Source organism: Emiliania huxleyi (genome assembly GCF_000372725.1).
Source record: "Emiliania huxleyi CCMP1516 unplaced genomic scaffold EMIHUscaffold_505, whole genome shotgun sequence".
NCBI classification, from domain to species: domain Eukaryota; phylum Haptophyta; order Isochrysidales; family Noelaerhabdaceae; genus Emiliania; species Emiliania huxleyi.
The window spans coordinates 20,209-32,385 of NW_005198206.1; the positions used below are offsets into that span (position 1 = coordinate 20,209).

A 12,177-nucleotide genomic window follows, 5' to 3' on the forward strand; every position below is an offset into this window, starting at 1 on the left:
GGAGAGGACTGGGGAAGCGGCGGCGGGGGGGAAGGTGACGGGGGTAGGAGGGGGAACGGCGATGGGGGCGGTGGAGGTGGCGGGGAGGCGAGGGGGGGGGCGGTAGGGGGGACGGCGAAGTTGGGAGGGAGGGGGCGATAAAGGAAGAGGCAGCTGAGGGGAAGGCGGGCCAAGCGGGGAGGGAGGAGACGACCTCGGGGAAGGCGGTGGAGGAAAGGATGGCGAGGGAGGCGACGGGGGCGACGGCCGGGGATCCGACGAAGAATTCTTCTGCACAGCCGACTCCCGTTCCGAGCCTTTTGTGCCTTTTGTGGTGCGGTCCGTGCCAGTCTGCTGTGAGAGGGCTTGTCTTCAAGCGTTGTTGAATGGCTCGAGCGTGGGAGCACGCCATCGGTCTGCGATCGGTGGACGCGTTCTCGCAGCCGAAGCAGCTCATCGAGCTGCAGCCAGTCAGCGCGCCGCAGTCGGATCAGTCAGCCCCGCTGCCCTCAAGGCGAGAGGAGAGGCCTGGTCGGCAGAGACGGTCCGTGCTCATCTACCTCGCCGCGGCAGCGCTCCTTCTGGCCCTCCTCGCCACCATACTAATCATCGAGGCGCTTCGCATGAAGAACCCGCCACCGGCGCCGCCGGCCGCCGTGCCACGCGGCTGGGGAGGCCGCTTCGGCGTGAACCTTGGGGCCGTCTTTGTACCGGAGCCCGGCTTTGCGGCGTCCCTCTTTGCGGAGATGCCGCGCCCTTCTCCGTGGGACGGCGACTGGGCCTCTGTCGTGCAGGCGGCTGGCCTGATTCTGCAGTCGCACTGGCTCTCCCTCTGCACCACCATTTCTCCGCTCTGTGCGATCTGCTGTGGATCTGTTGTGCAACCGCCGCGCCTCTCCCCCTCTACCCATCATGTGCAACCGCCGCGCCTCTCCCCTACACCCATCCTCTCGCCACCTCCCTTGCTGTCATTTCTCTGTGCTGCGTGCAGGCGACGGGCCGCGAGGCGGCGCGAGCTCGCTATCTCGCACACATCGACCGCTACATCGACGGACCGCTGCTGGCCGAGCTTGCGGCGGCGGGCAACACTCTGCTGCGCGTGCCACTCGGATTTTGGAACCTGCTCGCGTTCCCAGGGCCGGGCGGCTTGCGCCGCCCTCGTCGCCGCCCGTCGCGCGGAGCCTTCGCTGAGCCTTGTCGGATCCTCGCCTCAGGCGGCCTTCACGGCTGCCTCGACCCCTCCACCGCACCAGCTTCGCAGCACGTCAAGCACGCGGCGGCGGCGGCGGCGGCGGCGGCGCACGAGGCCGTGTGGAGTCTCAGCTCGGACGCAGGCGCGGCTCCGAGATCGCACGAGATCGCACGAGATCGCACCCGAGATGGCACCCGAGATCGCACCCGAGGTGCCCTGAGATCCAGGTGCCGACTATCTGCCGCGGCTGGAGCGGCTGCTCGTTCGCGCCGAGGCCGCCGGCTTCACGGCCGTACTGCTGGACATGCACGCGCCTGCCTGCTCGGCGAACGGTGCAGGGCTTATTGTTCTGGGACTCTTGCCAGGGGAGGGTATCGCAACCGTTGGAGCGGTGGGCCTCCCGGCATCGCCCGGCATCGCCCGGCATCGCCCGAGATCGCCCGAGATCGCCCGAGGTTGCCCGCTCTTGCGGCCAGGCGAGGAGCACGGAGGCGTCTCGCTCGAGGGCAGCAAGGGGCTGCTCCTCGCTAGCGCAACGGCGCGCACGCCGAGAGGAGAGGCCTCCCGCACAGAAGCAGCTCTTGAGGTGCCCCGGGGGTGGCAGGGGGAAGCGGCTAGGAGCGCAACCTCACGCTCCGAGGTTCGCCGAGATACACCGGGATGAGCCGAGGTGAGCCGATGTCAGGCGCGCAACCTCACGCTCCGCGCGACGGCGGCGATGGCGTCGCTGCTCGCCTCGCGCACCCGCCTCGCGTGGCGCGCAGTCGAGCTGCTGAACGAGCCAGGCGAGCGAGCAAGACTCCCACTCTATGGACCCCCTCGGACCCCCTCGGGCCCTCTCTTACCCCCTCGGACCCCCTCGGACCCCCTCGGACCCCTTCGGAACCCCTTCGGCGCAAGGCGAGGCGCCGTCTCTCTACGCGAGTTACTACGAGGCGGCGGCCGCCGTGGTGCGACAGCACGCAGGCGGTGTCGTCCTCTGCGGCTAAAGCACGAGTCCTCGGTTGACTGACCATGGTTGGAGCTGAGCAGGCGTCGATGTCGTCCTCTGCAGCTGGACCTACCAGCTCGAGGAGCTCGCGCCGATTGCGTCGCGGCTCGGCGCGTGGATGGACGTGCATATCTACCACCATGTCGCGCGGGCGGCGCCGGAGCTCTGGGCGTCCGAGTTCGCCTCTGACTTGCGACAGATGGCCACGGCCGCCCGCGCGAGCGAGGGAATAGCTCCGGCTCCTCCAAGCCGCCGCCGGAGGAGGCGGTGCCTGCTCACGGTAGTAACGGCTGTGAAGTAGGCCGGTTGCTCGTCGGGGAGTACACGCTCGCGCTCGCCGGCGGCGACGGAGAAGGCGGGGGGCCCTCTCTGCGCCCGCGTGTCACAATGTGTGGAATGAGCTTGACACGACCGTGACACAGGCGGTTCGTTCACCGATTTCGAGCTGTTGCAGTACGCACGCTGGCAGGCAGCTGCGTTCGCCGCCGCCGGCGCGGCGGCGATGGCGTACTGGAACGCCTTCTGCGAGCTGGGGGAGTCGCCGTGGGGATATCGGCGCGCGTCGTCGCCACTGGCGGCGCAGGATTGGTGCCGGTGGGTGTACGGTTTTGCCTCAGGGGAGGGTGAGTGCCCTGCGGCGTGGGCGCCGCGGGCTCCCTCGCCCGGAGAGCTGGCAACCACAAACGACAGCAGTTCAGGCGGAAGCCTGGGGCCGGGGTAACTTATACGAGGCCTTCGTTTCTGAGAAGAAAACTCCCCTGGCCAGACTCCAAGCTGCAATCTGCAAAAGCACACAACCGAGAATCTCTGTGGGCTCTCTGCGGGAACTCTGCGGGTCAGGGGCCGCGCCCCGCGTTCCATATAAGCGCAGACCTAGAAGTTAAGTTCAAAAAGAATTTTACAAAAAGAACCACATTGTGCGAATATCTTGTAAACCGAGGAAGGCCTGCGCAGCCTCCGTACATTTCATATATCTTGGCCACGGAAGACAACGTACTAAAAGCGTTGCACGAGCAGGAAGTGAGTCTTATCACTCACTTCTTGGCGCCGTAAGCGGGTACCTCCTTTCCCCCTCGCCTTGGCGCCTGCGCCATGATCTCGCGCAGCGTACCCTCCATGTGGTCGCGCAGAGCCTCGACGACCTCAAGCCCCCAGAAGGATGAGCCGACGAGCGTCGTTGTCTTGCCGTTGACGTTGATCGTGTTCACGCCGAGCCAGAGCGGCGCATTCCAGTTCCAAGCCTCAAAGGCCGGATTGGCGTTCGTCCGCACGCCGTAGTTGTTCATAAACAGCGTGCGGTCGAAAACGTGCGCATCGTCGTTGTACGTCGGCACGCACTCGAACGGCGCCGCGCCGCAGTTGATGAGCCCATACGCTTTCGCCACTAACGAGCTCACCGTCCTGGGCCCGAAGGCGTCCAGATCCTGGTTGAGCTCGACGTACCCCGCCTGCGCGCTCGCGAGGGTGTAATCAGGCTCGCAGTACGCGACCGGGCCGACCAGCCAGTCGCCGACGAAGTCGCGTCGCTTGCCTTGGTCGGCAAGGGGGAAGTGGCGCGTCTGAAGGCTCGCCTGCTGCACCATTGTGTGGAATGGCTGGCCGAGCACCTCCTTGCACGCCTTGTGCGCGGCGAACGTGAAGCAAGCGAAGGGGCTAACGCCGAGAGCCTTCGCGCCGTTGTACAGCGCCTTGCTCTCCGCCTCTGAGAAGTTCATCGCCGTCATCTTGAAGCCGAGCCCGTTGCCGCCCGCCCACGTTGCCGCGCGCACGCCATTCCACAGCAAGCCGCCGAGGGAGTTGGCGAGGTTGAGGGGGAGCACGAGCAGGAAGCGAGCAAAGCCGGCGGTGTCGGCAGCGGCGTCGACCATGGCCGCCGCTGCCTCCGTGATCTTCGTCTTCTCCTGGACAAAGATCTCCAGCGGCGGCTCGCCCATGTAGCGGCGCTGGAGCTCCTTGTTGAAGTTGTAGTTGCTGGAGCCGTCCCAGCCGTTGACCGAGCCGGCGTAGAGGATGACGGTAGGAGCACCTGTTGTGCGAGACACAGCCGGCCGAGCTGCCGCAGAGATACAACCGAGATAGGTTCTTGTCGAGGGAGCACCTGTTGTGCGAGACACAGCGAGATACGGCCGAGACACAACCGAGATACATCTTGCCTGGCGGGCCGTTAAAGACGTGCAGCCTCACCTTGAGGCCCTTGGGCTTGCCGGCCAGCGCCTCAAAGTAATCGAGCATCTGACCGCCCGGCTGGATCGACTCTGGGAGGAAGTGGTGCATCGCAAAGCTGCCAGTGATCTGGCCCTTGGCATTCTTTGGCCAGTCCTGCGGCACTTCGTCCTTGAAGACCAGCTCGATCTCGCTCTCCTTGATCCCATCCTCCGCGCACAGTGAGAAGAGAGCCTTTCGTAAGAGGGCCTCGTTGAAGGGCTTGGAGTAAAGCATCTGGGACACGTAGTGCTGGTCAGCGAGGTGCTTCTCTCCGAATGACCATCCCATGTACGTGCCCGTGGACAATATGTTGGAGGGCATGCCAAGAGTCGCACGCAGGTAGATCGCGCGTGCCACGCTTCCGACAAGCAGCAGTGGGTACGTGGCCGTGAAGGCACCCACGAAGACGAGCGTGCGCGCGGGCAGCATCGACGTGGCTGTCGAGTTTGTGCCGGGGATGTTGATGCCGCCGTCGTCAGCGCTGGCAGTTGTCGGCGGCGCGCGAGTTCGCCACTGCGATATTTGGTGGCGCAAAACATTGTCAAACCGCCGGCGCTAAGGTACGTTGCGCCACGCGCCGCACCGCGCAGCCCGCCTCTCAACATTGTCGACGCGGCTCCAGGTTCCGGTCGACCAGGATAGGTCCGGTTTTGCCATGGGGCCCCGCAATAGGTACAGTAGGCAGGTGGTGGTGTGTGTGTGGTGGTGGTGGTGGTGGTGTGGGGGGGGGGGGGGGGGTAAAAAAAACCGCTTCGCTCGCGCGGGAGACAGACGGCGCGTTTAGCCGCGAACAGGGCCGTCCAACACATTCTCTGGCCGGCTCGCGAGCGGCGCGCACCGCGGTACAAGCCGGCGCGCGGCGGGCGCTGGGAGCCTATTCACAGAGGGCGGGTATTTTTTCGTTTCGCTGCGCGGCCTGTGTGGGAATAGGTAGGTAGGTGGGGCACGGAGCCTGGCGATTGGCGCCCGCAATAGGTAGGTAGGTAGGGCGTTTTGGTGCGAGTCATGGGCAACTGACCCCCTATCTGGGTAGGAGCCGCAACCCAGGCTCAACATAAAAAAGAATTCGGGCGGCCAACTTTGGTCGTTGCTCTGCGGCTAGCGGCTGGGGGACGCGCGCAAGTCGCAGCGGCCTTGGGTGTGAGGCTGCCAACTGCACTCCAAGTGCTCCAAGGTCGTCGGGCCGCCGCCATGGCACGCATCACGAGCGTCGCCGCATTTGGCCCCGCAGCACCAGTCTACGACTGGCAATCGGCGCACTGTGCTTCCGGTCGGCCACTCGCGCCGTGCCACCCGTCGCCCTGCCAGCAGTTGCCCTACCGCCGCGACGTTCCCGACGCGCCGGCGATGGCGTGGAGAGACCCAGTCTCCAACCTCACCTTTATGGCACCTGGCGATTCGCGCGGTACTTGGCCTTCTGTCGGTCCGAACCTCGACTCGGTCAAACACGACTGCAGCCTGATGATCTTCAACTATTCTGGTCCGTCCGGCTTCCTGCAGCCGGCGGCAGACTTTAGTAACCACGAGTGGCTGTACGCGCCGTACGTTGTGCCGCCAACATCAGAAAGCGGCAACAGCACCTTGTTCATGCTGGTGCATAACGAGTTCCACGGCTGGGAGCACTCGCCTGTGCTGTGCAATGCGACGAGCATGGTCGATGGCCGCTGCTGGTACAACTCTGTCAGCCTCAGCGTGAGCCACGACGGCGGGCGCACGATTCGCCACGCGGCACCGCCACCGCGCCATCTTGTGGCGGCGTCGAGCGAGGTGTACGCGCCCAACCACGGGCCCTACGGCGTCTTCTCCCCGTCCCAGATCGTCAAGCACCCACGCGACGGCCATCTCTACTCTTTTCCGAGGTGTCGCTCGAAGGACGGTGCGACAGACGGCGTCTGCCTCATGCGCACGACAGAGGCCGCCCTGCCGGACCCCTCGTCGTGGCGCTTTTGGCAGGGCGGCGGTGCCGAGGCCTTCACGGGCACCTTTGTAGACCCCTACATACAGCGGGGCCTGACGGAGCCGGCGGTGCTTCGGTTTGGCAACGAGAGCAGCAGTCCCAGCCAGCCTGTGCCGCGCTACCTACCGAAGCTTGACCTCTTTCTGCTCGCGGGCTACTGCGACATGCCGGGTGCGCCCGCACGTGCGCACTTTGGCGTGAGCTACGCGCCGGAGCCATGGGGGCCATGGTCACGGATGCAGCCCATCACGGCCGTGAGCGTTGATCCGACCAAGGATGAGCCGTTCATCCGGGGCCTTTACCCCTCGCTGCTGGATCCCAACTCGGCGAGTTATAACTACGACACGATCGAGGGCGACGAGGCTTACCTTTACTGGGTGCAGGGTCGCAACAAGGAGGTGGTTCACGCACCCGACATGGCCCGAGACCTCTGGAGGCAGAGGGTGAAATTCACGTTTGGAGCGGGGAAGAGCGCCGAGGAGTCCTCTATGCATGCTGGGTCGCAACCGCACCCCGCTCGGGCGAGCCTGGCCGGCTGGCTTAGAAGCTTTGGTAGGTAAACGACTTGATTCGAGGCCAGCAAAAACATCAGCATTTCCATTCGACGTCTTGCACTTGCTCGTATGCGTTCCGATTCGTTTCGGTTCGTTTCCCTGCGGGCGGACCCTCATCACAGATCACAGATCACTTGGAGTGCGGTCAGCCACCTCACTCCTCACATCAGGTAGGTAGAAAAGGTGAGAAGAACAGTGAGGCTCGGACTGGACTCGAGGGACTGGACACATCCTGGGATGCTCGAATCATCCGAAGATGCTTCGCATCCCAAGATGCTTGGCAAATAATGATTAAAATGCATTTTAAATTATAAAGACTTGAGCGGCGTGTGAGCCCTTGGATCAAAGTTGGAGTGGAGACTAATGCTAATTTCAGTTGCTCTGCTAAGTGAGATGTGACTAACTACTCTGTCGTCTGTGGAATACTACTGATGGTGATCGAACTGGGAGCCAGTGAGTGATGGTGGGGGGCACTTAGCCCTTGTGCTAATGCTGACTTTACTAACATGGACGGTTGCGGTTAGCACCCAAGGTGCCAACCAAGGGCACAAACAACAATACAACAACACAGGCGGGCAGCGGCGCCAACGACTGCGCGGGAGGGCGCCGCTGTGTTAGTGCCAGTGCGCGCCAGTCCCGTGCCCAGTGTCGTGCGAGGAGTTGGCTTACAAAATTCTTCTTCTGGCGCCGGACTGGGAGTCTTTCCTCACGTCGGATTCTGTTTCTTCTTCTGCGTCATCAATCATCTTCGTGCGATTCCTGCGATGCTTTTCGTACCCATAATGCTCCTCCCTCCCTCGCCCGGCGCACGCGGCGCACGCCTAACGGCGCCGTTCATGCAAGGGCCGCCTTCGCAATGGAGGGTGCAGCAGCTTACAGAGCAGCAGCAGACGGAGCCACAGATGGCGATGCAGCCGCCACCGATGCAGCAGCAGAAGCACCACCACCACCACCAGCAGCAGCAGCACCAGCAATCGCGTGAGCCGCTCCACCGGCGGCTACTGCAAAGCGGCTCGGTCCGAACCTGGCAAGGGTCGGCCCACGACGACCAGGCCGACGTCTCCATCGGCACCGCCGGCCGGCCGCTCGACGCTGAGGTCGAGCTGTGGGAAGGTCCCGGGCACACGCCGGTCAAGACCCGCGTGTGGAGCGAGGACGGACGCGCCCGCCCCTTCCGTGGAATGGTGCACCCTGGGGGCCGGGAGCACTCGGTCGCCGTCCGCAACCACGGTCGCCTTGAGCCGGCCCTCCGCGCTGATGGGATGCACCCTCTCCCAACCCTGAACCGGAGCCTGCTTTAGGCCCGCTCGAGTTCCCGGCCGCAGCCGCCGTCGCCGACGACTTGGGCCCGGCCCGCCCGCCGCCCGCAAATGGCTACGAGGGAGCCGCGCTTCACCCGGGCCTGGTCGTCGGGGACAGCAGCACGAGCTCAGACCGCATCCAGGGCGGCGCGCTGCGCACCTTTCGGGTGGACGCCGCGGTAGCGAGCGTCGAGGTGCGCCTCCTGAGCGAGGGGTACCCCATCTACGGGGCCATCGAGGTGCTGCAGGGCCCAAACACCGAGAGGCAGGTGATCGAGCTCTACTCGGAGAACGGGCGCGATCGGCCCATCTCGTACCTGCTTGAGACACCCGGCTTCGGCTGCGTCGTCTCCGTCAAAAACACGTGGCCGTCGATGGAGTACCCGATGACGGCCCTCGTCCTCCCGCACGTGGTGAGCCCGCGCGGCTGGGGCGGCTGGCAGGCCGGACAGCGCCGCGACGGTTACGATGGCGTCGGTGTCGGCGGGCAAGGCGGCGGGCAAGGCGGGCGGCGCGGGCGCTCGCGGGTCCGTCGCGTCTCACCTTCTCGGAAGCCTTCTCGGAACTCTCCTCTAGGCGGGCGGGATGCGCGGCTCGGCGGGTTCGGGGACGGCTACGGCGGCGCCGGCGCCGGCGGGTACGACCCGCGGGCGGTGCGTGGCATGGTCGTGCCAAAGCTGCAGGACCAGCGCGGCCGAGGCGCGCCTCCCTCGCAGGCCGGCCGCGCTGCGGGGAGCGGCGCGTACGGGCGGGACTTTGGCAGGGGCTAGGGAAGCTCTTGCTGCGTACGTCTGCTTGTGGTGTGGCTGGTCTGAATCTCTCTGCACAGCTCGACCTGCACCGTGATTGGGGATGAAGGCGGTGTCACTTCATGAAGCCCAGGCGGTGTCACTTCTGCACCGTTGTACGAGGGCCGCGACTGTACAACGTGTGAGTGCGCGAGGTGTGTTTCTTTTTAAACGTCAAAAAGTCAAGCCTGAGTGTGAGACGGATCACGCCGCGTTCATCTAGATTGGGATGACACTCTGGGCCGGCGCGGGGCCCCCCGGAGGCACCATGCGCCGTGCAGCAGTGCGGAAACGGGGCTCCGGCTCCGCTAGTGTCAGCTAGCACCGACTTCCCGATTAAGCTAGGTTAATCAGAGGGCAGATTTGGAGAGATCTCGAGGAGTACATACAGATAGACCCTCTAACCATAAGATAACTCTAACCTGAGCGGTCGTACTGACCGCCGACAGATCACTCCAGACAGCAGACAGGCCGACGTCTGCACGCGGCCGGCCGGGCGAGAGGCTTGACACGATCCGACCCTGCGACCCTGACGCTGCTGCTCTAGCTATCAGACATGCATTGCTGACTGCTGCCACAATGTGCGACCTGTGCTGGCCCACTTGGCGGCCTTCCCGGTCAGTGGTGAGGCGCAGTTCAGAGCTGTCGGATGGCGCGATGCCGCACTGGTCCCACATTGGTGACACGATACCACCAAGTTTGCCGGTCCAAGAGAGAGGCACCGGCGCTGTCCTGAGAAGGTGCGTGGTCCCTCTTGACTGCCCATGCGCGCGAGGCTGTGTAGGCATAGCCTCGAGAGTGCCAGAGCCAGTCCAAGGCAGTTTGTGACGCGCATTGCGTCAGAAGCGTGCACACGATGGAAGGACACCTTCCTACTGGCCGTACGATCAGGTCGTCACTGAATGCTTGATACTAAGGCCGCGAGCTATGCAGGTGATCAATTGTGCATCATGGCACGGTCAGCAGCGCCGACAGGCTGTCGCAAGGCGTGATAGCATGGCCGCAAGTCGCCGAATTCCCATGAAAACAAGTAAAAAATCGCCGAAAGAAGAAGAAAAATCCTGAAAAATCGGCGCCTGCGGCGGGCCATGGGACCCCGTCCCCCCCCCGCATGGACACCCTCTGGGGCCCCGCGCCGGCCCAGAGGGATGACACACGGGTCAGCGAAGGGATGAATGAGCGATGTGCGTGCGCTGCGGCTGTATGAGCTATGACGCGCAGTGCCGCCAATCGGACTCGACGGCACTACCTAGGTAGTGTGCCCCCCCAAGTGTATTTTGTAATTCACGAGAGGTACCATGCGGAATCCACCTCATCCCAGTGCAACACAGGTAGTCGACTAGTCGAAGTCGAAACTTTGGATTGCCCTGAGCAAGTCCCCTGCACTCGAGCCCAAGCAAGGACATTGGACATGGCAGGCATCCTCCCGAGCACGCCGGAAGCAGCCCGGGCTGAGATCGAGCGACTGCTCGCCAATGTTCCTGGCCTCGATCTCTCCATACACCAAGAGCTGTTGGCAAGCGACGGACTCTCGCAGATCGTGCATATGACGAATGGCAACTGGACAGAGGTGCGCGTGCATGGGAGACTAAATGGTTTCCCCGCATCAGCCTTCCTCCTGGCGCTGGAGGACGAGGAGCTCGCAAGGCATCTTCTCATGCGGGCTGTTGAGGCTGTAGCCGAGCAAGCCCGGACGCCAGGTGAGAGGCGCGTGGATGCCTCGGCCTCCGGCGTGTCTACCGGGAGCCTCCCGGACCATCGACCTCGGGAGCTCTCCCGCACCGTTTAAGCGTTTAAGACCTTTTAAGGAATTGGCGACCCAGCAGCTCTTAAAACTTGCCATGGCAAGTTTTAAGCCGTTTAAGCCGCAGGCGCCCCAGGGCCCACCCTTTTAAGCCTAGGGGTCCCCTAAGCCGAGGTAGCCCGTTCCGCTATTCTTGCGCGGCGAGAGATGCAGCTTAACGCCCGCCGCCTCCGTCGCCACCGCTCGCGGCTCTCGCGCTCATCCGCCGGCAGCAGCGTTATGAAGTTGTCCACCTTGTCCTCGAAGTAGATCGCGGCGTCCTTGGCCGACTTGAAGCCGTAGTGTAGTTGTTCCCGCGGAAGCCGGAAGCCCACTCTGAACGAGCGCGGGCTGTCCTGCTCCTGGCTGGGTGGCTGGTACAATACGTATTTGTAGCCCGAGGCGTTGCTGCTAATAGCACGGTGCTAAAAGCCGTAACCAAGTCCGGGTGCGGCTCACGCGTGAGGCTCATCGCCGTCGGAGTCGCGCGTCGGCGTCTCGTCAAAACCAGCAACTTTCAAGTTTAGAAACGGAAAGCACCAGGTAGGAAGAGAGTGGGCGGCGGCGGTGGGGAGACAGGACTCATGACTCATCAGGACACACTGAGGAGAGCAAGCGCGCGCCGCGAGCATACGCGACTGTCGCCAAGTTAACGACATGTAACGATCGATCGCTGGCAAAACGGGCAACTCACGACTCTGAGGCTCACCCGCACATCCACGCGTCCGTGCAGAAGCGGCCCGCCTTGTGCCGCAGCTCGGCGCGGCCGTCGGGCCGCAGCTCGGCCGCGCGCACAGCCTGCTCCGCCTCGGGCAGCACCTGCGCGGGCGTCGGCAGGCGCGGCAGCGTGGCGAGCGCGGCGGCGGGCAGCGGCGGCGGGCAGAACTGCTGCCGGTTGGCCATCGTCACGCCCGGCGGCAGCAGCATCACGTCCGACAGCAGGTTCTCGCCGCCAAACTGGCGGAGCGACTTGCCGAGCCGGCGCGCGAACTCTTTCGCCGCCTGGCACGTCGGCAGCGGCGTGCCGTCGCCCGCGTGCACCTCGTAGCCCAGCTTGGCCGCCGTCGCCCACAGCCGCTGGCTCTCGGCGCCGCACCCCTCGTTGCGCGCGCGCTGGTACCACTCGTACTTGACAACCGGCCGGCGGCGCGCGTCGGCCGCGGCGGCGCCCACCTTTGGCAGCGCGAGCAGCGACTCGAGCGCTGCCTCGTTGAAGTCGTCGACGTCGATCTTGATGAGCGAGAGGTGCGGCACGATCGCCGGCAGCTCGCGCGCCACCCACGCCGGCACGTTCACGTACCGGTGCAGCCGCTTCGCGTCGTACCGGTCGCGCGCGTCGACGCCGACGTTGGCGGGCAGGATGCGCAGCGAAGGGTTGAGCGCCGCCTGCAGCACGACGGACATGTAGCTGATCACGTTCCATTCAA

The 12,177-nt window shown here is 64.5% G+C and overlaps 4 protein-coding genes across 4 annotated transcripts; all 4 read left to right on the forward strand.

Moving 5' to 3' along the window:
- Window positions 1–365: 365 nt before the first annotated feature.
- Window positions 366–2,160, forward strand: EMIHUDRAFT_246345 (hypothetical protein; the record flags this gene model as incomplete). Its single annotated transcript, XM_005766601.1, has 6 exons — window positions 366–854; window positions 971–1,139; window positions 1,399–1,503; window positions 1,648–1,757; window positions 1,857–1,934; window positions 2,077–2,160. 6 exons carry the CDS (start codon window positions 366–368, stop codon window positions 2,158–2,160), a joined length of 1,035 nt encoding a protein of 344 aa, XP_005766658.1.
- Window positions 2,161–2,280: 120 nt separating this feature from the next.
- On the forward strand, window positions 2,281–2,906 carry EMIHUDRAFT_370894 (hypothetical protein; the record flags this gene model as incomplete). Its single annotated transcript, XM_005766602.1, has 3 exons — window positions 2,281–2,429; window positions 2,464–2,551; window positions 2,585–2,906. Coding segments are annotated over 3 exons (536 nt in total), but the record flags the coding sequence as incomplete, so codon positions are not given.
- Window positions 2,907–5,558: 2,652 nt separating this feature from the next.
- On the forward strand, window positions 5,559–7,166 carry EMIHUDRAFT_119605 (hypothetical protein; the record flags this gene model as incomplete). The annotated part of the gene is made up of 2 exons (XM_005766603.1): window positions 5,559–6,722; window positions 7,053–7,166. 2 exons carry the CDS (start codon window positions 5,559–5,561, stop codon window positions 7,164–7,166), a joined length of 1,278 nt encoding a protein of 425 aa, XP_005766660.1.
- A 614-nt stretch (window positions 7,167–7,780) lies between these two features.
- Window positions 7,781–8,949, forward strand: EMIHUDRAFT_119606 (hypothetical protein; the record flags this gene model as incomplete). Its single annotated transcript, XM_005766604.1, has 3 exons — window positions 7,781–7,991; window positions 8,180–8,656; window positions 8,756–8,949. 3 exons carry the CDS (start codon window positions 7,781–7,783, stop codon window positions 8,947–8,949), a joined length of 882 nt encoding a protein of 293 aa, XP_005766661.1.
- Window positions 8,950–12,177: the final 3,228 nt, after the last annotated feature.